Here is a 25,913-nt window from a genome sequence, read left to right as displayed (position 1 = left end):
AGTAGTAATATTTAAAGGCATGACACCGGACTCAGGTGTGAAGGGACAGAACCACCAGCTAAGAGGCATATTTAACAGTATTCATGGTTTGACTCTATTGCTCCCAATGCCAAGATGAAGTTAACGTAACTGGTTGGCTGACAATACTACCAAAAAAGCAACATAGCTACGGATTTCTGCTGCTTCGTATTTTGTTCTTTTTCTTGACATGGGATATACGACAGTCATGATTTAGAATATGCTAACGAAAACCTTGGCCAACTAAACTCTCTTGAGCTGGAGACGGTCTGCCAAAAGAGCATACCTTCGGGAGACTCCTCCTGGACATACGTGCCGGTCAGATAGCGGTGCACCAGGGCCGACTTGCCGCTGGCCAAGTTACCCACAATGCCCTGCAACACAGAAATGGACAGTCACTAAGGAGCGGTCAGTGTACCACGCTTTCAGCAACCTGCAAACAGACAGGGCTGGAACAGACAGCAATCCGAAACATCGTCTCATTAAATTCTTCTCCGGGAGAAAAAGGGATTCCAGCACCCTCAGTTAACATCACACATCTCTATCAGTCTCCACGGCCTGAGGAATCAACACGGTTTGGACACACGTTGGCTGTGGTGGCATTTTTCCAGATCCCATGAGTGCTGGTTACATTGGGAAGGTGCACAGCCCGCCAACGTGCACTGGGGACCCTCAAAACTCTCAACAAGGCACGAACGAGGTTAAAGAGGACACAGGGGCAGTACTGGGCCATAAAGAGGTTAGGGGACATTCTGATACATTCCATCACGACCTCGGGGCAGGATCAGGAGTCCGGCAGGAACAGTGTCCAGCAGGGACCGGAGGGGAGAAAGCCGCACCAAGGCAGGGCAGAGGTGGCGAGCTGGCCCCATCTCTGGACACGGGATCCCACATTGCAGGGCTGAGATGAGGAAACACCAGAGGCCTGTGGTCAAGGCGGCCGAGGTGTTCATCCTCCCTGAAACATGGCTCCCGAGAGATGTGAGGGACCACCGTCCCAGCAGGTAGGAACGCACCATCTCCAGGGTGCAAGGCTGGCTTTATCCCATCTTCTGCCAGAGACAGCTCCCCCGTAGACAGCTCTCGCTCCCACAGCTCCCCACAGCTGACACCTGGATGCAGGGACCGCCCCTCGGGACGCCCTCCCCTCTCTGGGGAGCTCATCCCTCACCATCTTCTGTGTGAAGACCCTCCTGCACAATAACCTCTTCCTCCCCTACTAGAACTAACCCCCCAAAGCCGCGTTGAAGCATCAAAATCAATTCCTGCTTAGGAAAAGCAGGACAAGAGCCCTGCCCTGCATACAGTCTCCTCCCAGGAAGAATCTGCTTCGCTCTCCCGCCAGCCAGGCCTCCGGGGCATACCTTCCTGCTGACCCTGAACCACCACCCCCCACAAAGTTTTTGACTCTATGGCTTCAAAGACACTGCTCAAGGTCACCAACAAATTGGTTTCTGAAACCCCTCACCTTCCCCTTGCCCTGACCCAGCCCTTCACCAGAAGCTGTAGATGAGGTTCTCTGCAAACTTCTGCCTTGGGCTTCCTCTTGGAATTCCGTCTCAGCCACGTGGGCTCCTCCTCTAGATCCCCTGGATTCTGGATTCTAAAGCCCACCTGAGGGAGCCAAGGCCACATCCCACCTCCTCGTAAGGAGCTTCGGATTCCCACTGTCGTGCCTCAGCCCCACCCCCATTCAGGTAAACTCACACACACCCAAGGCTCCGCATGGACACACCTGACTATTCCCCCTAGCCCGGAGGACCGTTTGTGAGCATCTCCTCCGCCCCACGGGGCAGGCGGTGCAGTCCGTCCACTGGAGCTCGGGACAGCCTTTAGCTCGTCACCCTGCCTGGGAGCTCCCCCTCCTCACCCCGAGAATACCAGAGATTCTTTACGATCAACACTGCAAAAATGCGACGCCCTCATTTCACAACTCTTGGGAAGCCTCTCACTCTGGCTGCAGGCTGGAGTCCAAGAATTTCATGAACAGACAACAAAGTGTCCCCTCTGCATCCTTACAATCAGTCTTGATGGAGGCACCCTGGCCAGGCGGGAACTGCACCCATGCTTCACTCACCCAGGCCCTCCTGCTCTACTTCACCCAAGAGTTTAGGGTGGTCTCTGTGCTTCTCTGCACACCCAGCACACTATACACTGTTGATGTTCTTGGCTCTACCTCCCACCACATCCTGTCCCCCAAGACCAAGAACTAGGTCTCGGATACTGGCGAGGACACTCCTCTGTATCCCTACACCCAGTAGTTTCTCGTCCCAACAAAGTGCTGGGAAATATGGGATGGGTGCGTGGGTGGGTGGGTGGATGGGTGAGTAGGTGGATAGGTTGATGGGTGAGTGGCTGGAGAGGATGGATGGATGGGTGGATGGGTGAGTAGGTGGATAGGTTGATGGGCGGGTGGATGGGTGGATGGATGGGTGGGTGGGTGAGTGGGTGGGTGGATGGATGGGTGGGTGGATAGGTGGGTGGGTGGAGAGGATGGATGGATGGATGGGTGGGTGGGTGAGTGGATGGATGGATGGGTGGGTGGATGGATGGGTGGGTGGATGGGTTGATGGGTGTGTGGATGGGTTGATGGGTGGGTGGGTGGGTGGGTGAGTGGGTGGATGAGTAGGTAGGAGGGAGGGAGGAGAGAGCTATGTTGACTGGTTGGATAAATGGATGGCGGTGCCAATAACTAGGACAACAAACAGATGAATAGAGCAGAACACATCTGACATTAAAATTCGACCTAAAACCCTGATCCCTCCTGTCCTCCCCACCAGCCAGGCTCCTTCCGCCCTCAACCTCCCCTTCCCTGCTTCACGGTCAGTGTGCCAGTGGCCAGACCCCACGCTCAGCCTCACCGCCTCTGGACACCTAGGCCTTTCCCCATCAATCACTGCCCGGAACAAACTCTTATGCGTGCCTCAGCAGCAGTTCAGACGCCACCTCCTCTGAGAAGCCTTCTCAATGCCACGGCCTCAAATAATGCTTCCTCCCAAAGCTTCCTGACCGCCCTCCTCACACAGCCAGCCTGCCTCTTACCTGTTTTCCCAGCATCGTATGTTGCGGGTCTGACTCTCTCCAGTGCTGACAAGGGACTAGCTCTCAAGTGTGTCTGGTTCTCTACCTCCCAGCACTGCCCAAGGCAGACGCCTGCCCCCCACCCCACCCCCGCAACACTGGGCAGATAAATGGATGAATGACTTAACACCAATGAGTAGAAACAAGATGCTTTATCACTACGGCTCCAAGCTCCAGACTATGTGGACAGAACCTAAATAAAGTTGTTTCCTTCCTGATTGGACTCCTGTCCTCCCTTTGCCGTGGGCCTCTATAATCTGAGAATTTTCACCTATTAATTATTCTTTTGCTCAAGGGTACCTGCTATTTGTCAGCTTCACGCTGAGAAAATCCAAAACAGTATGCCACTGAATTGAATTTTTAATTAAGATTAGGCTGCTTCTTTCCCGAGGAGCAAAGTGCTCGAAATCAAACACTATTCAGTCTGTGTTTTCTATGTGTGAAAACATTCTCTCCTTCTGACACATCAACGATTTGCAAAGAATTAACTCACCCCTTGCAAGGATCAAATCGCTCGATCCCCGACACTGGGCAGGGGGGGAAGGTGTTTTATTTGAACTGAATGGTCACCTCAGACACCTTCTTATGTGTGCATACCATGGGCTTTATTTTAATTTGAAACACTGGCAGAAACTAACAGCCAGCTGTGAGGAGGAAATAAAACAAGGGATGAAAATGCTCTTTAAGCTGCAAAGCTGTGCTGGGATCTGTGAACAGCTCCTGGATACAAACCAGAGAAGAATGGAATTGAGCCAGTCTGGGTCTCCAGGCTCGGGAAGAAGCAAGGTAACACGGGTAAAGGTGCCCTGAAATTTACAGAATCGTGTGTTCTGGTGGTCACACGTGACCACCGAGGGCCTGGGCATCCTCGGGGCAGAACTGTCAACTGTCAGGCCGCACGAAGCATCTTTCTAAATTGATCTCTCTACTGCCCACACTCCACTGCTTACCTGCTAAACACGGAGTTGGCTGAAAAGAAAAGTGAGGCTTTTGGTTAAAAATCCCAGTTGGGAATTCAACGATAACACACGAACGGGATGTGACAAGTTGTGGACTGAGGCCCTCCTCTATGAGGCCGGCGATCTCAGGAGTCCTTTCCTTTCTGCTTGGAGGTGAGTGGTCAGTACGTGCTGCCTGCAGACGTCCACAGGGGCCCGAGTGTGGATCCGCGGCAGGGAGGCCAGTAGCAGCCGGCCACTCATCATCTCCCCACCACCGACCCCACCTTGGGAAGCAGACAGCCTGGCGCTGCCCGTCTGGAAAAGAAAGCCAACACTAGGGCATTCCCTGGCAGTTGGGTGGTTAGGACTTGGTACTTTCACTGCCGAGGGCCCAGGTTCAATCCCTGGTCAGGGAACTAGGGTCTCGCAAGCCAGGCAATGGGGCCAGAAAGAAAGCAAGCGAACACTGACATTTTTCTGTTTGACAGACTCCAGAAGATTTATGCTCAAACACGATCTAAAGAGCCCACTTGAGGCTTGCTATCATGTCACGGACCTGCTGCATTTCTGAAATGGAGTCGGGGATCTGAGAGGCACTAACCTCGGGGGCCACCTGTCCTGGGCGCCGCACCCAGCAGGACAGAATCGCGGCCCTGTGGACACACACAGAGGTTGCCCCTGAACAGAGGAGCGTTTCTGCAGACGCTGGGAACGCCTCGGCACAGAAGGGGTCTCCTGGGGAGGCCGGGTTGCCTGCTGCTCCTCCCCCATAAGGAGGGCGCCAGCGGGGGCCCTGGCCCACCCCACACAGCTCGTGGCGGGGAGGGGGGGCAGGACCTTCCCCAGAAGAACTCCAGAATCCTTTGCATTTACTTGTCCATGAGATGCAGTCCACCCCTCCTGTGAATTCCAGCCAACTTTACGAGAGAGTTCTGTTTCAGGATCGTAAATCCACCTGTTAACACGGCCACCCCACCCCTCCAGGCATTGATTCCAGAACACTGCATGCTTCGGAAACACCAGCAGAGAACAGGTCTGGGTGGGAGGCACCCTCAGTTATCATGGGCTGGTGTGGGGCTATGGCAGAACCATCAACACCTTCAGCTCCCCAAACTGGGTCTAAACCAGCGAGTCTGATCCTCAGATGACACTTCAATCCTCAGCTCCCCGCCTGCACGGGCCACACTTCAAAAGCTCCACAGCCACATGGAGCCCACGGCTTCCACCTCGGGCAGCAAAGAAAGAGAACCCTTCCACGCTGCAGACAGTTCTGCCCGCGGCGCTGATGCAGACAAACAAACGCCGGGTTCAAATCCGGCTCCGCCTTGTACTAAAGTGAAAGTCACTCAGTCGTGTCCGACTCTTCACAACCCCATGGACTGTACAGTCCATGGAATTCCAGGCCACAATACTGGAGTGGGTACCCTTTCCCTTCTCCAGGAGATCTTCCCAACCCAGGGATCAAACCCAGGTCTCCCGCATTGCGGACAGATTCTTTACCAGCTGAGCCACCAGAGAAGCCCACCTCATACGAACTGGAGCTCTTTGGGCACCTTCTTTATTCAACTTTTTTATGTTTATTTATTTTGGCTACACCGGATCTTAGCGGTGGCGCACAGGCTTATTTCATTTCCTCTGTGGAATGCGGGGTCTTAGTTCCTGGACCAGGGATGAACCCGTGTCCCCTGCACCGCAGGGCAGATTCTTAACCACTGGGCCACCAGGGCAGTCCCCTTGGGCACGTCTTAACATCCAAGGCTCAGTCGTCCGCACTGCGAGGCGGGGACAACTCCGGACCCACTCAGGACTAAAGGCGGAGGCTCCTCCAGGCAGGTGCTCCGCACCCCACACAGAGAGAGCACCTTCCTCATCTCAGCGCTATTCCTCCTGTTTCACTCTGCCGGCAGAACCTCACCCACTTTGGCTGGCTCAGGAGGGCCGACCTGGAACTAGGAAGCCTTCCTGGAAATCTCTGAGTAGCATCTCTGGCTGCTGGCCAGAGACTGCTGACAGCATTTCCTGACCGGGGCCCACGGGATCAGCCCTCTGCGGGGACGTGTCTCAAGAGCGCACGGGACGGAGCGGCACTGTCCCGGGGCTGGGCTGAACCCGCACCTCTGGAGCGCCCTGGGACGGCGGGCCCCGTGATCTCCCCCAAGGAAGGCGTCACTGAGGAAGGTCAGACCTGGAAGGAACTCACCTGCCGTCACCACGGTCAGAGTCCGCCACATGAGACGTTTCACACACAAACACACACACACACATGAAAACACATATACATACACAAAAACACGTATACACACACACACAAAAACACATATACACACACATCCTCCAAATGCCACTGATCACACAGCAACGTGATCATTTCATCTATGGGTCCTTGTTTCCACCTTAAGGTGAGGGGTGCCAAGTGCGGAGGGGCTCAGAGGTATGACTTCAACAGACTCAAGTTACTTTTTACTTCAGTCAATGTCTAAGCTTTAAATCTCCAAGAGATAGTGGAGGACAGAGGAGCCTGGCGGGCTACAGTCCACAGGGTCGCCAAGAGTCGGATACGACTCAGTGACTGAACAGCAAACAAAGCTTTGAGTAGCCTCACTGAATTATTAAAGTTCATAATGAGAACAAAGCTTTTAATTTTTCACTGCTCCTTCGTTAACAGTACATAGTCACACTTCCTTAATAATGAATTACAATTATGACTTGATAGTTAGCCACAGAGACTTCCCATGACATCCTGCAAAGGACTAGTAAAGGTGTGGGTGGGTCGGTGTGTGAGAGACAAACCGACGAGTGTCTCTCACTCATTCACACACACACAGGTGTGAGACAGAACGGCAGGGGGACACCAGCCCTGCACACAGGCCGTCTGCCTGGCCACCCATCGTGGCCGTCACAGGCACCCCCGGGCTCCAGCCCCACCCTCAGCCTCACCTGCCCCCCCCACTCCCCAGGACACACCAGACACACCTCTGGGCCCCCGGGGAGGAGACGTGGGTGCTCACAGGCCACGCCATGCCTCTTCCTGGGCCCATTCCGAGCCCCTCTCCTACAGGTTGAGAAACAATCAGGCTCAAGGCCAGAGCGACCACTCACCACTTTGAGCTCCGGGACGGATCGACTCAACGTCCATTCCTGGCTGTTCACGAAGGCATCTGTAAAACAGGAGGGTGAACGCAAGTGAGACACGTGACTTAAAGGAGGGCAGGGTCAGTACGCCCCCACGGTGCCAGTCTTCAAACCAGAAGGACACGGAAGACGGTCCAGCCCCCGGCCTGGGATCTCATCCCCTGAGCTGCTGAGATTTGCCTGCCGCACACAGCCGTTCTGACGCCAGTCCATGTCCCGTCTGCTAAACCTCATCACATGCTCTGACCCAAGACCACCAAGTCCTGCCCCAGCCCTTTAGGATCCACGCTTCCCTGGGCGTTCAGACCCTTCTGACCCTAAGGGTGGGCCACTTGGAAGACGATGGAGGCTCTGGCTGCTCTGAAACTGACCCTGATGCCAGGCAACTTTGAGCCTCTGGGTTTCCCCTAAAATAGTAGTAACTTGCTTAAAATTCCACCAACAAAGTTACAGTAGCTGATGGCTGGATTTTGAAAATTCAAGTGTTTACAGCATGTTATGGTTTAGAAGACCTTGGTGCTGGACTTCTGATCCTCAAAGACACAACAGACAGTGAAGATCCAGTCAGGACACTTTGGGATGACACGTGATGTGTCGAAAAGACCGGGGGTGCCCAGCCACTGCGGGGCCCTCTGCAGGGCCCAGCCCGCCCAGTCAGCACTCTCGGGGCGGCCTCCCCTGACCGTCTCTGCCTCTCACCCCCAAGTGTATGGGTGGAGGTGACCGCCCCACAGGGAGGACCCCAACGACCTGATTCCCCGTGTCCCCTACCTGCCATTTCCCTTCATGGCACCCCACCCCACCACCCACTCTGTGTACTGAGGGACGGACAGACGGAGCTGGTAATGAACACGGCAGCTGCCCCAGAGACCCCCGAGCGGAGGGCTTGCCTCCAAAGGGCCTTCAGTTTCTGTGCCTTTTCTGAAAACCCCCCAATTCCTTCATGCTACATAATGACCAAGAAGTCAAATCACAAATGGCCTAAAAGTCAAGTAAGGCCAAATGCCCGACTTTCTAACCCAACTGATGCAGGAACGGATGCAGCTCCACTGGGGGCATCGCAGAGAAGGACCAGAAAACACTTGGAGAAGACAGATAGTGACATGAAAAAACAGACACTGCCGGCCCCGTGAAGACGGAGGCTGAGGTCTGCCGGCTCAGAGGCCTTCCTCACGTCAGAGGAGGACTACAGGGCAGAGGAAGGCCGGGCTGGGGGATCAGGATGGGATGGGAGGAGCCAGGCAGCTGCAAAGGGCCTCCAAGGTGCAGCTGAGAGCTGGCGGGGACCAGTGTCCAACAGCAGAGACACTGGACTTCGGAGACTCGAATGCCCGGCCAACTGGCAAAGTAAGCGGGCCCATTGGAAAGGAGCTCAGAAGGAAAGATGTTCATTCAGGAAAGGGAAGGGCAAGGGCCACTGCTCCCTCCACAGAAGTGAGCCAGCTGGGGGCCACGTGTCGGGGGGCACACATTAATTGGGTACCTGCACACCCACTCTTTGGCTGGCGGGCACCACCCTGACGTGTCCCAGACAAGCTGTCCCTGCAGGCAAGTTAACCGTGGGTGCTCTAGTACAGGGCCTGCCTGAGCCCTCGTGTGCACTCAGCAAACAGTAACCAGCGCCACACCTTCCCAACAGTGAACAGGGTGATCAGAGAGGTCACACTCACTCACTCTCTGTCATTAGCTGATCTCGCAGGAGAACGGGAATGCAGATTGTAGGATTGGGGGTGGGGTGATTCCAACAGTCCAGGGAAGCAGATGCCAGCTGTTCCATCAACATGAAATACCTGTGCCAAGAATGTCTCCCAAAGCCGGGCTGTTGCCATGCTTGTAACAACCCAGGGCTGGTTACACGCACATGGATACATTCCTATGTGCTCACTCAGTCACGTCCGACTCCCTGCGACCCTATGGACTATAACTGGCCAGGCTCCTCTGTCCATGGGATTCTCCAGGCAAGAACACTGGAGTGGCTTGCCATTTCCTTCTCTGGGATACATTCCTGGAAGGAAGGCTAAGTCACCAACAAAAGCCTCAGTGTATCAAAGTGCAACCATCCCAAAGCCACAGTGATGTGTGTGTGTGTGTGTGTGTGTGTGTGTGTGTAACACACACAACCCTGTCCATGCGGAGAACACTTCTGGAAGCATAAATACCTCATAGTTGCTGATCTAGGGTTAAGGAACCAGCCTGGGGACAAGGTAATGAGACTTTCTTGTCACTGCCACCTTTCAGTACCCCTCAAATTTTATACCATCTGGCATATAAAAAAAATTCAAGAACACAGCTTTTAATACTCTTAATAGGAAAACAAAGAGGGTAAAGTGGGAATTAAAATGAGCTTCATTCACTAATGCTCAGCTGATTTTTAAGCACATGTCACCAAAAGATTATGTTTATCACAACAAATATTACATATTCATAATAACTTAAGCAGGGCTCCATTAAATAAAGATGTATAATTATATAAACACTGGAACACCGTGTGCGGTGCCTTCTTGCTTGCAAATAAATTTTCCCTCGAGCGGAATACATTTGCTTGTGAAAACTAGATTAATAAAATTAATGTTTAATTTAACTGACCAGAAACAACACATCTTCCATTTTAAAAAATGCACTTAATGTTCGTCGCCTCCATCCTTGCCGGATCGGGACAGAAAGCCGTCTCCAAAGAGGTTACATGAAAAATCACAAAAGACGTAGCAAAAGCGTCAGAGACTTCTACATGCTCCTCGTCTACGGATCGGGGCCTTTCCCAGGGCTGCACTCGCTGAGCGGGGATGACAGAGTTGACAGCATGTCTCGGGGTGAGCAGGGTGGGGCCTGTAGGGCCCAGACCAGCCGGCTGCCCTGTTTAATGTTGTGATCTGGAAAAGAACTTCTGGACAGAAGGCAGAATGAGAGGAGAATAAAGTTTATTAGAGCGGGAGACGCTGTTAGAACAGTGGGCCAGCTCAAGGGAGAATCCACGTTGAACAGGGCTCCTCAGTCCACCTTTATACCCAGGGTATAAGGAGTGGGATGGGGGTCTTGCGGGTCATTTGCTGATTGGATGAGGCACATATACTGGGTGGGGGGAAGAGTAAGGCACATACCTTCTCCCTGGTGGCTCAGCTGGTAAAGAATCCACCTGCAGTGTGGGAGACCTGGGTTTGATCCCTGGTTTGGGAAGATCCCCTGGAGAAGGGAAAGGCTAACCCACTCCAGTATTCTGGCCTGGAGAATCCCATGGAGGGTACAGTCCATGGGGTCACAAAGAGTCGGACATGACTGAGCGACCTTCACTATGGGGTAGGAGAGGAGATGGGTTATGCTGCTCAGGAGGACCTGAAATCCGTGAATAGTTACGACACGGGGGAGGGAAGGACGATAAGGGTCTGGTTTTTCCCTTCCTGCATTCCAAGGCCCTCCTTGGTCTTATCTGCTCTTCAGTCCCTGGGTTACCACGTTTAAGTTCCACGGTGCAGCAATCCTCGAAGGATAAACACACATGCTCCTGGGGCACACTCCCTGGAAGCCTGTGTGTGTGCCTGGGAACGCCTGTGCACATGCGTGCGCGTTCTCAGAGTAGTTAGAACCCCAAGTCACAGAGGATGTGCCATTTCAGAAGGGGCCGTTCTGAGCTTCACTCGACTGCCCCACTTAGAGTAGAACAGTATTAAGACGACGCATTCCCGCACGCTGATGGAAGCACAGCTGACGTTTTCGTTCAGTCACTCAGTCACGTCTCTTTTGTGACCCCAAGGACCACAGCCCGCCAGGCTTCTCTGTCCATGGGGTTTCCCAGGCAAGGATACTGGAGTGGGTTGCCATTTCCTTCTCCAGGCGATCTCCCGAACCCAAGGATCAAATCCATGTCTCCTGTGCTAGCAGGCGGATTCTTTACCACTGAGCCACTTTGAAAGCCCCTGGACTGGAATTTAGAACACAACGCAGCTGGTGGCCACTGACTGACTGCATTTAACCTGTGACACTGAGGCCTCTGGATGACGTCACGGCGGGGCTGCAAGTGCCCAGGCTGCAGGGGACCCTCGGCAACTGCCCAGCAGGGTTTAGGAAAGGAAGGTGGTTCGTCATTTCTTATCATTAACATGGCTGCACTTCAGATTCCATGTTATCTCTTTAATTTAAATCATTAACAGTGAAAAGAAACACTCAAAGAACACCCAGATTAGGGAACTTAAAGTAACAGGGAACTTTTTTCAGGAATGAAAAACCCGAGCTATTAGCTTCTTCAGAAAAGAAATCCAGAGGCAGTCAGAGAAAGAAAGTGGCCTCCCTGCAGGCGCTGGTCAAAGCGACTCACGGAACAAGAGGTGGTTACACGAAGGGGAGGGAAATCAACATGACTCAACACGGGGTGGGGGGAGCCATATGAATATTAAGCAGAAATGCTCAGCCCAGTTCTTCTAACATGCATGTGTGCTCAGTAGCTCAGTCGTGTCTGACTCTTTGCAACCCCATGGAGCCCGCCAGGCTCCTCGGTCCATGGGGTGATCTAGGCAAGAATACTGGAGTGGGTTGCCATTTCCTCCTCCAAAGGAATCTTCCTGAGCCAGGAACCAAACCAGCATGTCCTGCGGCTCCTGCGTTGGCAAGTGGGTTCTTTACCACTGAGCAAGGACCAAAATATCTGAAGTTAAAGGAAAAGACACCAGCTCCCTGCTGTCACCCTGGTATGCCCACAGGTCACACACACAGCATGTTATTATTTTAGGACTTGAGAAAGGCAGTCCCTACACAGCTAAACACAGACAGCAGTAGAATTCCTGACCAGCTTAACTCTGTATTAAGACAAAGCCCGGTGAAGGTCAGATTGTGGAAGTGCACTGTGTCCACAACACACACCGCTGTGACGCTGAGCAAACAGGAAGCCGCCAGATCCGCACTTTCCAAGGAAAAGGTGCCTGGCGTTCGGACGGTCAGTGCCGAGCCCCAAGAAATGTGAAATTCACACCATCTGGGTCGCCCATTTACAGTATCATCAGCAGTTTCTTTGTTGTTGTTTTACATTCAGCTTTCATTCGTTTTAAGTCTTTTAAAATAGACAACAGTGAGACCTAAAGGTGAAATACAGATCTGGGGAGACTGTGGCGTGTCAGTGTGGGTTCCGCCCTGGTAGAGAGGTACTGTTCTGGGGAGTGATGCTGACGATGGGAAGGGGGGCGATGCGGAAAGATAAGGGAAGCTCTGTTCTTCCCTCTCGGTTTTGTTGTAAACCTAAAACTACTCTGAAAAAATAAAGTCTTAAAAGAAGTTTTTACAAAGTACACATATACACACACACACACACAAAGTAAGGGGGTGCCAAGTCTGGACCTGGAAGACGGCTGAGGCAGACGTACTGACAACACCACGCTGTACTCACCTCTGTTTTGGTCCTCACACTGCTGACCACGCGGGTCACTGAGTAACAGGCGTCTACACACACACTGCCGAAGAGAAGGCCACTGCTGGGAGCTGGCTCCGGGCCGCCTGGCCCGGGGGTGCCCCGAGGGCGTCGGGCGGGGCTCCTGCTGGTTCCAGCCAGCCTCCACCCACAGCAGGCGCCTTAACAAAAGGCCCGCGTGCTGCACATCTGGACCACTGGGCACCTGACCACCGTGGTGAGGTCAGCTGCCCTTGGCACCCCGAGACTCTGCACTTACTTCTGAGGGAGGTGGGCCTTGAGGCCTTCTTAGGAAATCTGAATGCCAGATGCAGGAGGAACGTCGTCATTATACAAACACCGGAGGAAACCCTTTTCCTCGGGGCTGGGTTCCTCCTCCTCCAAGCCGGCCTCCGTCCTCCTCCCTGGGCTGCTGTTTTCCCACACTCACAGGCACCTGCATCAATGTGGCTTTGTCCTCTGCGGAACAGGGTCCACCTGGCTGTGCCTGCTGACCTCTGGGGTGAGGGCAAGCAGACAGCCTTCCACGGAGGGGCTCAGACAACCTGCAGCTGGAAGTAAAAGCCGCCACCATCCACCTGGCAGAGGAAGGACTTGGACCCTGCGGGGGGCCCCCCACTGCACCCTGTCCCTGAAACAGCCTGAGCCCCCTCCAGAGGACACACACAGATCAACCTCGAGGGGTTCAGGAAGGCATCTTAAGCATGCACCCCCTAGACACCCCAAAGTCCCCTCCCTGTTCTTCTGAGGGAGACACAGCCACAAAGGACTCAGGCTTATTTCAGAGAAAAGCCTCTCTCCTCGGCAGAAAAGCGGCTTTTCTGGGCCACTGGTGGAAAGCAAAGACGGAGGGGGCTTTCCTTCCGGAAGCTCCCCCTCAGGGCCACCTCCAGCCCCATCCTGGCTCCTCCTTCGGAAGGGACAAGACTCTGGACCCCACAGAAGGCTGCCGATACCCACAGAGGGGAGGACAGACCCAAGAGCAGTGGGGGCAGGGAGCAGAAACAGACACAAATCAGACCCAGCAACAAAGCGGCTCAGCTGCTTGTTTTCGCTCCCAGGAGAGCTGTGCTGTTTCCCTGGCCTGGGACTTTCTTAAAATTCATCCTGATTCCAAACTCCTTTCAATCCCTGCTTGCCAATAGCACTTAAGTGAGGGACTCAGCCCTGGGCTGTTTTCAAGATTATTCACATGCAGAACAGCGCGTTTAACCAGGAAATGTAAGGCTCTCATTACACCACACACACACAATAGGCACCCAAGCCATAAAGGTTCCTCACTTTTAATCCCCTTGGACCAAAGAGGACACAGAGGGTGTGGGTGGGCAGGGGCAAGGACAGATTCCCAATTCACAACTTGCTGCCCATTAGGGATCTTGACCTCATCACCTAATTCCTAAGTGCTAGGAACACAGGTGAGAAATCGTCCAGCAAATAGTAACCTCCTACTGGGCAGAAAGCCCGCCCGCCCCCCTTTCCCCTTGGTACTATTGGACTATTTCGTATTACTACCGCATCAACTCTTCCATTCTCTTTACTTGACTTGGTGGGTCAAAAGTCTTAACACCAGTTGGATTTTGCAAAGTCGCTAAAAAAAAAAAAAAAAAAAAAGTCCTTCCTGTCCAGCAATTTCTTCCAAAATCTTGGGAGTTTATTTAATTGCAGGGGATGAAGATGGCTGCAGACTGTATTAATCTCTGGGTTCCACCAATAACCAGGAACCCTGAGTTAAGATCTGCCAGGGAGATTACCCCTTCATTACGTCCATTTCCTCTGAGCCTGGACCAAGTGGTTACACTCTGACATTCAGAGAAGCATCAAAGCTGTGGCTGGACTTCCTTCTTGTGCATTTCATGCTAAAAATGAGCACCATACATAACAACCGCCTGGCGTAATATACACCTCGGGGAAAATGATTAATTAGGAGGGACAATCTTAGTAGCCTATCTGGTAGGGGGACTAAAACCATAATAAAAATTTCTTCAGTCGTGTCCAACTCTTTGTGCACCCATGGACTGCAGCACACCAGGCTTCCGTGTCCTTTATTATCTCCCGGAGTTTGCTCAAACTCATGTCCATCCAACCATCTCATCCTCTCCTTTCCTTACAATCCCATTTGGATCCGGTGATCCAGAGGTTCCAGACAAATCTTCTGAAATTATGTTCAGGGTTAAAAAAATAAAACAACTCTGAAACCACAGATGACTTTTAAAAAACAACCTACTATCATTTCCAGGATTGAGATGTTAGGCTGAAACGTTAAATTTCCAAGAATTTTTTTTTTAACTCTTTTTAGCAACAGAAAAGTGAAAGAGCTTTATTTTTAGCTTAAAGCATTCAGAATCCCAAAATATAAAGGGAAACAAGAGCAGGGAAGAGAAAGCACAGCTCCAGAGAACCGGAGCGCTGGCAGGCACCAGGGCTCCACTCAGTCTCCTTTCTGAGCTCAGAGAGGAAATGCACATCCCTAATAAAATAAGAAATCCATTTCAGCTGCAGCAGGAAAGAGCCACACGGCAGGCTGGCTAATACATTAATACGCTGATGACTCTCCAATGGAGGATTTAACAGAAGCTCACTGGCAACAGTTTTCTAAGGGATGATTTGACTTCTTATTTGAAATTCCTTGAATCTCTATAATAAACGGAATAGACCATAAATCTCTGGGATACCAGATTCGTTCTGGGATTCCCTGGAAGTTCAAGTTGCTTTCCCAGGGCCTCAAAGACCCTCGAAGTGTTAGGGGAAACACACTGCCTGAAACTGCCCACCCTGGCCAGACACCGCAGTGACCATTTAGGTGAGTTATTTTACAAGCAGGAGGTCCTGGTAAGGCACGCAGAACTAACAAGTCACCACCAACCAGAAGGACTGGAGGAAGTCAAAAGGAGACACCACGTGTCCCACGACCTCCCAGAATGCTTCTCGCTGACATCCACCTGGACTGAGCAACAGGTGTAGCCCCAGGAAGGACTCTGAGTAAGAAACATTGGCCAAACACAACTGGGAAACTGATCCCATCGCCATAAAACCTGAGACCGTGAGCCACGTGGCACAGCAGGTCTCCCGGGTCCCCTCACGTTCCTCTCCACCCGGTGCCCCTTCCCTAGAAAGTCTCTTGCTTTGTCAGCAAGTGTGTCTCCTTGGACAATTCAATTCCAAGTGTTAGTCAAGAGCCCCTCTTCCTGCAACAGAAGCAGACAATGTCCTACCCCGACTCCAAAGGCCCTTCTCAGTGCAGGGTGACCCAGGCCAGGCCACCCAGACACCCCCAATCCCACCATCGTGGACACAACTGAGGGTCTGCAGTCCCAAAGCATCGTCTCTCCCTGAGCCCTGATATGGCTCAGAATCCTTCTCCACACAACCAGCCTTTGATAGGACCTTTTCTCTTCTCCCTGAGGAGCCCCCAAGGCAAATGCTGCCTGCCCAGATTAGCTCCAGGGGAGCGTGCAGGCTTCTAACTTCCCAGAGGACGGCTGATTCCCTTCCCTACCATAAAGGCGGCTAAGTGTCAAATGGATGCTTTCGAACTGTGGTGCTGGAGAAGTCTCTTGGGAGTCCCTTGGATTGCAAGGAGATCCAACCAGTCCATCCTAAAGAAAATCAGTCCTTTATATTCATTGGAAGGACTGATGCTGAAGCTCCAATACTTTGGCCACCTGATATGAAGAACTGACTCATTGGAAAAGACCCTGATGGTGGGAAAGATTGAAGGCAGGAGGAGAAGGGGACGACAGAGGATGAGATGGTGGATGACATCACTGACTCGATGGACATGAGTTTGAGCAAGCTCCAGGAGATGGTGATGGACAGGGAAGCCTGGTGTGCTGCAATGGGGTCTCAAAGAGTCAGACACGACTGAGCGACTGAACTGAACCCTTAAGGTGGCAGAACGCAACGTGGCTGCAGCTGTTCACTCTTCGGAGGCTTATTTCATGGCTCTAGGAGTGGATTTTGGCCACTAAATGCCCCAGGGATTTTCAGAAAGAAGAGTCACCAAGTGTGTGGAGGTCCCATTTCACCAGCATTGAAGAGGGTCACAAAACTTTGGCGAGCAGCAGAGTACATTCAACTTTAAACATATCTTAGGGTCACAAGCTACAATGTTATGAAAGGTCAGCTCCCATTCTTCCTGTTAAGCCAACCGCTGCCACCTGAAACCTTCCTATTTTATATCTCAGTTTTGCACACCAAGGCGATCCCCAACCAGACACTGCTGGTGTCTGCAGGGGGCCTCCCGGGGCCCCGATCGCCTGGCTCAGCCCCTCTGATGTCCCCAGGCCTTGGCAGTGACACCAGACCCTCCCCCGACCAAGGGAAGGAAAGATGCTGAGGCAGGGAGGCACAGGTCTGAGTCTGGGGTCTCAGACACCTCGCCTAGGCCAACCTTTTCCATCTCTCCTTCCCAAACGAGCCTGGGCTCCCGGGTCTATCAGATGCCCACAGCGGTTCAGGCCGCCAACACCTCCTGCCTGGCCCACAAGCCAGCCCTGAGCTCAGGCCACCTTCAGGCTCCTCTCTGTCTCTGGAGCACTGCCAACGGGAGCTGGATAAAGACCCACCCAGGGTCTTAGCACAGAAGAGATGGTCAACCTGAACTGCATGGGGGCTTGCAGCTGAGCCTGGGGTAACTGCTTCTGGAAGTGGGAAGAGTAACAAGAATTTTCAAACGATGGTTGGTGTGATGAGTAACTGAGAACCTGTAACACGGGCTGCCGCGCTAGGGTCCTGAGCCCGGGGCCCTAGGAACACAGAGCCCAGTCCCACCACTGAGACACCAGGTCAAGGCCAAGGACACACAGCCTCCCGCCACCGGCTCCTGGCACTTCTAAGCAGCTGTTGGCTATTCTCCTTATTAAGGTCTGAGTTGACATATATATTAAAAAGTAACTTCTACTGTGCAGCTCAGATGCTGCTGGTGGGTAACCTTCACTTTCTTTGTGAAAGTTAAGACAGAGCTGAAACAAGAAAATTTTCCTGGTTAAAATAAACCCTGGGAAAAAAGAGACACCTTGTGTGTGTGCTAAGTCGCCCAGTCGTGTCCGACTCTTTGCGACCCTATGAACCGTAGCCTGCCAGGCGCCTCTGTCCATGGGATTCTCCAGGCAAGAATACTGGAGTGGGATGCCATTTCCTCCTCAGGGGGTTCTTCCCAGAGATGGCCTAGATGTTTACAATTCATAAGCTGCATTTCAGTCTGTTCTGTGCTAGATATAATTGAGTCTGACAGTTTTAAATTCATAAAGAATTATACATAGTAATATTTTTTAATTCATGATGCAATTAATGTTTATAATAAGGGGTGGCTTGCTAACGGATCCAATCCAATCCAGAAGATGACTACAGAATGAGCAAGCAGAAACAACTCTTTTCCTGCATGTGTACTCAGTTGTGTCCAGCTCTTTGCCACCCCGTGGACTGTAGCCTTCCAGGCTCCTCTGTCCATGGGATTCTTCAGGCAAGAATACTGGAGTGGGTTGCCATTTCCTTCTCCAGGGGATATTCCTGACCCAGGGATCAAACCTGAGTTAGGAAACTGCATTTGCAGGCAAATTCTTTACCAATGAGCCACCAGGGAGCCCATGAATTCTGTCCCTCCAGAAAACTTTAAGGTCAGCAGAGGCGTGGAGGCCATGTGGCCGGTGGGATCCAGGACTGCACACCCCCAACAGCAGGGGCAAAAGGCACAGAGCCTGCCGAGCGTCTGTTGCCGTGGCCTGCCCATCGCCAGCACAGAGTCAGGCCCACCTGGGCCTGCAGGGGACATGGGTGAGCGGGTGTGGATGTGGTGAACCCCTTCCAAGCTGCTCCCGGAGGCTAAGCATCTGAAACAGGAGACAGTAACCAGCACTGCCCCAGCTGAAGGTGGGAATTCCTGCTTCCAGGAAGCAACTCATTTGGCCTCTTGGGGCCCCATCCCTTACCCTGGAAGACAAGAAGCCTGCATCTGGTCCCTTCAGCCTTACATCCTAGAATCTTCCCTTCAAGGGAAGATTCTTTCCTCCCTTGCAGATGCTCAGTGCTCTGATGCGTGGGGCAGGCCAAGCCTCTCCCAACTTATTGGGTTTGCGCTGGCCAAAAGGGAGGTTTCACAGACCTGGGTTCCTTGTGATGGGTTCAGAATAGCGTTCGACTACCATAACCCCTGACTTAACATAGATAAAAAGCAAATTAAAACAAAGAGTTGGGATAGTTCTCTTTACAGGGTGGGAATGGGGCTCTCCTCGAGTTAGCATGCATGACTTTCTCCCACAAGTAAGCCTGCCGCCCTTGCTCAGGAAATGGGTAGTGATTTCAGGCTGCCCCTACCAATTCCAGGGGCTGCTTTATAAGATTGAAACAAATACTGCCCATGAGGCTGTAATGTCCAGCAAATCCAATCATGTTCTTGCAGAAGGTCTGTTGAGTCAGCTGACAGCCACGGATCCGGGCCTCCTCCTTGCGGGCTTGGCTAGGGGCCTCTTGTCCAAGAGACGAGGACGCAAGCTACCGAGTGTAGAGATGAAGGCCTGCTCTGTCGTCATGCCTGGGTGTCCACCGAGCACTCCAGGGCCTGCGTGACCTCTGGGCCCCTCTGTCACTGCCTTCCAGGGTCAGTACTGGTCATGTGCAATGGATGAAAAATTGGAAGATAAAACAAGTGTGCCAAGTCCCTCCCCACTGGTCAGGGCCATGCCCATCCCCACTCTGCTGGTCCTGGTACCCACCCCTGCCACGCACCCACACGTGCACCATCTTGGGCCGCCTCTCCTCTGTTCTGAGAACAGGACAAAAGCCAGTGGTTACAGAGAGGAATGAAATCCTGAAGCTCATGACAGAGGGCTGGCAAGGGTCACAACATCATGGGTACCCCCCAGCATCTCCGCAAGACTCCACCTCGGTCCCCTTCAAGGAGCATCCTGGGAAGACAGCCTCACACTGCTCCGCTCCTCTGCTCCCAGGCTGGGTGCCCAGCGGCCCTGCACACACATGTGCACCTGTGGGATGTGCCACCCACTTCCTATCTCTTGCCCCGGCAAGGTGCCCCCCACTGCACCTGCCCCGTTTACACAGCACAGATGCGGCTGTGACCCCATGGAGGCTCAGGTGCAGACCGCGCCCCCACAAAACGCGACCTGTGCATGGGAAAGCCCCAGGACAGCGGACGTGCAGCACACTCGGAAACCAGGTCATGGGATGGGTGCCCTCAGCCCGCGCTTGGGCACCCGGCCACGGGTGAGTGAGCTAATAAACCACAGCTCAGAAGCCACGGCAAGGAAGGAGGTCCGCAGTGACGCCACTGCGGTGAGGCCAGCTGGGTGATGTCTCTGGGGAGGAAGAGGCAGGGGGATGCTTCCACTGATTCGGGTCCTGTTTTCCTTCTTTACCCTGGGCGTGGGGGTTCTTTCTGCAGTAAGGAAAGGTAAAAGAGAGGCTTCCCTCGTAACGGAGTGGTTCCTGCTTACGCCTCTAAGAACCAAAGGAGCGCAAGAGGACTCACCCACGTGGTCACCACGGCAGCAAAGGAGCAAGGCTCTGAAGGTCGGCCTCAGTGTCTGAGCACTGAACTAGGGAGGAAACAAGGGAGACGGTCCCCGTTGTTTCTGGCCTTCTTAGTCCTCAGACTATGACTGTCAGAGATCCTTTCAGATGGTTGTGAGGTGACAAGGTCCATTGAGGAGGTAAAAGAACAGATGTGAAATTTTATATGTCCCCTGATGGCTCAGCCAGTAAAGAATCTGCCTGGGATGCAGGAGACCTGCGTTTGATCCCTGGGTCAGGAAGATCCCCTGGAGAAGGAAATGGCAACCCACTCCAGAATTCTTGCCTGGAGAATCCCTTGGATGGAGGAGCCTGGCGGGCTACAGTCCATGGGGTCACAAAGAGTCCGACACGACTGAACGACAGCAGCAGCACGTGTGTCAGGTCCCCAGCTCTGGGGGACTGCCCATCACCCCCACCCATCACCAGCGCCCCACCGATCACAGCTCAAAGCCTCCGCAGAAACCAGGCTGCACCTGGAGGCTCCATGTCAACGTCTCGCCAGTTAAACTGGGAGGAGGAAATCTGAGTCCCCACCCGTCCTGGCGCTGACTTACTCCTGGCAACTTGTCATCTAGGTTTGAGCTGTGTTTGCTTTCAAATGACGCACGGCCGCTCCGGAGGGAAGGAGCCCCGTGTGGAGACAAACAAGCCAGGTGTGCAGCTGGACGGCTCCCGGAAGGGCTGGAGGAGCTGCCGAGCAAGGCAGACAGGAGCAGATGCCCCGGGGACCCAGGAGATGCGCAGGAGGGTGCTCCCCGATCCTTCTTATTCCTTTTCGTCACTAAACTGACACCCAAGCGGACGGTCGCCCTCTCAAACCAAACGTGATTTCTGTCACTTTTTATAAAACATTGATTCTTCTGTAAAACTATCAGGCATTGAAACTGCATCGCTTTGCAAATGGAAAAGCCATGACCGCCCACCTGCTAGGGAGCCGCTCAAAGGACCTGCTTCTAACCTCACAGGAACGGAGACCATTTCTGGCAGAGAGGGGACTTTCTGCGTGCGAGGAAAAGCTAATTTAAGATCAGCTCTCAGGGAACTCCTCTATTTAATCTCTGTGTCCTCCTACACGATGCCAAGCACAACTCGGATGCCCTTTTCACGAGCGTTTCCGACTGCACCCTCACACGACCGTGGAGGGCGCTCTGGCCCTCCCTCCAGCCCTGGGGTCGGGGTGTGCAGTGTGTTGGTGGCGGACCACGTGCTGATCCTGACGTGATGGCCAGAGAGAGTGGCCTAGGTCAAGGACTTGACCCTTGCACAGCTGACCACTGACAGGTAACGGGCTTAGAAAAGCCTGGCCCCTCTGCCTAACCTGGACAACTCCAAGAGCTGCCCCGGCTCCGACATCCCAATTCTCCCCACCTCCTTGGGGGGCCTGAACCCTGTGTGGAGCCCGCTCGGGAGCCTGTCCTCCCAATGTGCAGCCCACCCTCCTCCTCCAAGGGGGAGCCAAGCGCTAGCAGCCCCAGGGGCTGGGCTGCCTGCCTTCCAGAGGCTGTAGGCGAGGAGCTGACCTCCCCTGAGGGCTGGAGAGCACAGCACAGCCCCACCAGGAAGGCCCCGACACCACCAGGCCAGAACTGGGGAGCGTTTTCTGACACCCCACATTGAGTCACGGGTAACCGTGCCCCTATGCCCACAGCACCCTGCCAGTCCCTGACCCAGCTGCCCAAGCTAGTTCATTTAACTCAGGAGCCCACAGGACACCAAGGAGCATGCAGGACCAACTCCAAACCAGCCCCACCATCTAGAAGCAGCCTTCTAGAGCAGAAGATCAATGAGCACACAGGTTTGTAAAGCCAGCCCGTGACGCTGTCAGGGCAGGAGCTGTGGGGACCAGGGGAATGAAGTGGGAGAGGCTGCCCCGGGGGAAACAGTCAGCAAAGGGCTCAGATGTGCTGGCATTTAAGCCTGGGACCTGAGGGCTTCCTAGGTGGTAAAGAATCTTCCCAGTGGCAAAAGATCCACAGGCCAATGCAGAAGACACAAGAGACACGAGTTTGATCCCTGGGTCTGGAAGACTTCCCTGGAGTAGGAAATGGCAACCCACTGCAGTGTTCTTGCCTGGAGAATCCCATGGGCAGAGAGGCCTGGCGGGCTACAGTCCCGAGACAGAGACAGAGAGAGACTCTCCCAGGACCTCTGAGGGACCAGACTGGGGAAGGGCAGGCCAGGCGTCTGGCTGGAGGTGCCAGGTGGAAGATGGGTGCACAGCCCTAAGACGGGGAAGGGGCCAGAGGCCAAGGTGTGGTCAGGGACACACCTAGGTGGAGATGCCCACACGTGCCGGGCACGAAGGAGCCATCCCTGGTGCGTGCCTGCCAGGAAGCCCCCTCGGGTTTGGGCTGTACATACATAAAACATCCCTGACGAAAGCCTCTTCAGTAGACATGCGAGGTCAAACTCACAATGAACTTTTGGTGTCTGAGCTTCCTCTGTTTAGTTACCTCCTCTGGAGATACCGTCACGATTTTTGGCAACTTGCTCTACCTTAAGTGAAGTAAAGTTGCTCAGTCGTGTCTGACTCTTGGCGACCCCATGGGCTGTAGCCTACCAGGCTCCTCTGTCCATGGGATTTTCCAGGCAAGAGTACTGGAGTGGGGTGTCATTTCCTCCTCCAGGGGATCTTTCCGACCCAGGGACTGAACCCGGGTCTCCCGCATTGTGGGCGTGCTCTACTTTCCAACTAGCAAATCAGCTACTAACAGTTACGACGGTGCTCACCCCTTGGAAAGTTCTCACAATCTCACTGCCTATTTCTAGGAAATTTAATTCTGCATCCCTGCCCTGCCTCCCAGGGACCCAGAAGGCATCAGCCACGTTCCCATGCTTGGCCAGGGCTGCAGCCCTGCAGGCAGGGCCCACATGATGGGGGCCACACTGAGGTCAGAGAAGAAAGGAAGCGAGAGGCAGGTCCCCAGAGCATGAAGCCCCCCAACACCGTCTCTCCATCCTTGGGGTTCCTGCTGATATGAACCCATGACAACAGGTAAACTTCACTGAGGGTTCTCCCGGAGTTTGCTTTGCAGCACTTGCTGACACGTGACCTTCCTGTGGTCACATCCACAAGGTACAATGGTAACCTGATCATTTTATACCCAGTGTTGTCCTGTGGGGAGGGGGGGCGGAGGAGAAGGAGGTGAACCAAAGCCAGTCACAGATGCACAAGCCCTACCTGGATGCTGCCACATCTTCGATGATTAACCTGAGGCCCTAAGCAGACTTTGAAGCTGTGCTAAATTTGCTTATAGCAATGGAAACGTGTAAAACTTCCCACCCCTGGGAGAACATCACCTGCGAGCACAGGCTTTAAAAAGGCCCACCTCTCCCCTCCCCCTTGACGCGTGTCAGCCACCTGCAGACACTGGCCTGGCTCACAGGACAGGAGGCACCCAGCACCTAGCACCCAGTTCCTCAGAAAGAGACTCTAGAGGGAAGAGAATCAGACTCTTGCCGTCAACAGCCCCCACCCCAGGGCTGTGGTGCTCTCACTGGAGACTTCTGAGACCCCGGCTTCCAACACAATCACAGAATACCCGGCGGTGGGCGGCTTTCAGGAAGGCTCCCGGCATAATTAAAATAGCCACGAACCCCTGCCAAACCCCAGGCCCAGACTCCCAAGTGTTTACACGGCTGGATTTAGAACTCTGAAAATAAAACCATTGATTTGGGCTTCTTAAAACCAATACTCACACTGGACTGGACAGGGCAAAAAAAACCATGAGCAGAGGAAAAAAAAAACACAATGACCTCACCCAAAGATACAGCGAGAGCAACGCACCCACCCTGAGCTGACTCAGGTCCAGCACGTGAGGAGGCCTTGTCTCTTTCCGAGGAGCCCCAGCATCTGGCTGCCCCCAAGCACGACTCCCAGGTCAACAGGGTCACATCAGTCTCAGGTCTGCCTGCAAAGACTGCAAGTGTTCACCCTGCCCATCCAGGGACTGAGAATAAACTGTGCCCTGGGGCTTCCCTGGCCGCCCAGCAGCGACAGCTCTGAGCTTCCGCTGCAGGGAACGCAAGTTTGATCCCTGGTCGGGGAACAGGGATCCCACAAGCCGTGTCGTGCAGCCGAAAAAAATAAAAATAAAAAAATAAGGATAAACTGTATCCCTTCCTGGTTATCATTTTTTTCTTTTAAACTAAAATGTGCTGAAAAGTTTCAAATACAAAGCATCGAATGTTCGATCGGAGCTCTGAAATTAAATGTAACCTACAGAGCCAGGCCTGCAGGTGGGGCGGAGGCGGGTAGGAGGAAGGTGTGTGGTGCCTGTGGCCACCACAGTCTTAGAAGCCCACCTGGGCTAGACCTTTATAAAGAATGTTCAGTTCAGTTGCTCAATCATGTCCGACTCTTTGCGACCCCATGGACTGCAGCACGCCAGGCTTCCCTGTCCTTCACCATCTCCCGGAGTTTGCCCAAGTTCATGACAGTTGAGTCCGTGATACCATCCAACCATCTCATCCTCTGTTGTCCCCTCTCCCCTTGCCTTCAGTCTTTCCCAGCATCAGGGTCTTTTCCAGTGAGTCAGTTCTTCAAATCAGGTGGCCAGAGTATTGGAGTTTCAGCTTCAGCATCAGTCCTTCCAATGAATATTCAGGACTGATTTCCTTTAGGATGGACTGGTTGGATCTCCTTGCAGTCCAAGGACTCTCAAGTCTTCTCCAACATCACAGTTCAAAAGCATCAATTCTTTGGCACTCAGCTTTCTTTATAGTCCAACTCTCACATCTATACATGACTACTGGGAAAACCATTGCTTTGACTAGACCTTTTTAACTTAAAAAGAAGGTGTTTTCACCTTTAAAAGGGGTGGGGTGGGGCAGGGGTCAAAGTCCCTGTAGCTCTAACTTTGCAGGGTTCTTTGTTTCAGAAATCTGTACTTCAGCCCTCTGAGCAGTAAAAGTGAAACCAGTGCACCCATGCACCCCATGCATTTATTACTGTCTCACTTTCATTATTAAAAAGCAGAGACATCCCTTTGCCAACCAAAGTCAATATAGTCAAAGCTACGGTTTTTCCAGTAGTCATTTACAGATGCGAGAGCTGGACCATAAAGGCTGAGCACCAAAGAATTGATGCTTTCAAACCGTGTTGCTGGAGAAGACTCGAGAGTCCCTTGGATGGCAAGGAAATCAAACTAGTCAATCGTAAAGGAAATCAACACTGAATATTCACTGGAAGGACTGTTGCTGAAGCTCCAATACTCTGGCCACCTGATTTGAAGAACTGACTCACTGGAAAAGACCCTGATGCTGGGAAAGATTGAAGGCAGGAGGAGAAGGGGACGACAGAGGATGAGATGGTTGGACGGCATCATCGTCTCAATTGAGCAGACTCTGTGAGATGGTGATGGACAGGGAAGCCTGGTGTGCTGCAGTCCATAGGATCACAAAGAGTCGGACACGACTTAGCGACTGAACAACAACACTTTTATCAAACACATGCAGCTGTTAGATAAATTTACTATCAGATAAATTCAGTCCAGGGAAAAAAATAGTAAATAGAAGAAATATTTTTAAAACCACTGCCAACACCACAAAGCATCCCCAAGTGTTTAATACCGCCTGGAAAGCAAACCAGCCAGCCCGAGTGCACCGGCAGCCTAGGGTTCAAAACCCAGCTCACTGCCCACCTGCTCGGACAGCATCGGCCTCAGCCCTGCCAGCCAAGACTCCACAGGTGTGAACACACCATACACAGCACACACACTCGCACGCCACTCTACCACCATCCTGGCTCCGAAAGCCAGAAACCACAGGGGAATCCAGGGAAACTGCCTTGATCTTTTATGACGGGTTTTGGTTCGGGAAGA

The 25,913-nt window shown here is 53.1% G+C and overlaps 1 protein-coding gene across 12 annotated transcripts in view; it reads right to left on the bottom strand.

The window, feature by feature from the left end:
- Positions 1-25,913, bottom strand: part of AGAP1 (ArfGAP with GTPase domain, ankyrin repeat and PH domain 1) — a 559,406-nt gene that overhangs the window by 361,117 nt on the left and 172,376 nt on the right. For all 12 annotated transcript variants that reach the window (XM_025289491.2, XM_025289492.2, XM_025289493.2 and 9 more), the window contains exons 2-3: positions 7,140-7,198; positions 305-392 (exon numbers count right to left, since the gene is read on the bottom strand). In XM_025289491.2, coding sequence (XP_025145276.1) covers positions 305-392; positions 7,140-7,198 — 147 coding nt within the window. The remainder of the gene's footprint in view (positions 1-304; positions 393-7,139; positions 7,199-25,913) is intronic.

Source organism: Bubalus bubalis, chromosome 6 (genome assembly GCF_019923935.1).
Source record: "Bubalus bubalis isolate 160015118507 breed Murrah chromosome 6, NDDB_SH_1, whole genome shotgun sequence".
Taxonomy (NCBI): domain Eukaryota; kingdom Metazoa; phylum Chordata; class Mammalia; order Artiodactyla; family Bovidae; genus Bubalus; species Bubalus bubalis.
Note: the sequence above shows the minus strand (reverse complement) of the source record. Positions and strands in the feature narration are given on the sequence as shown.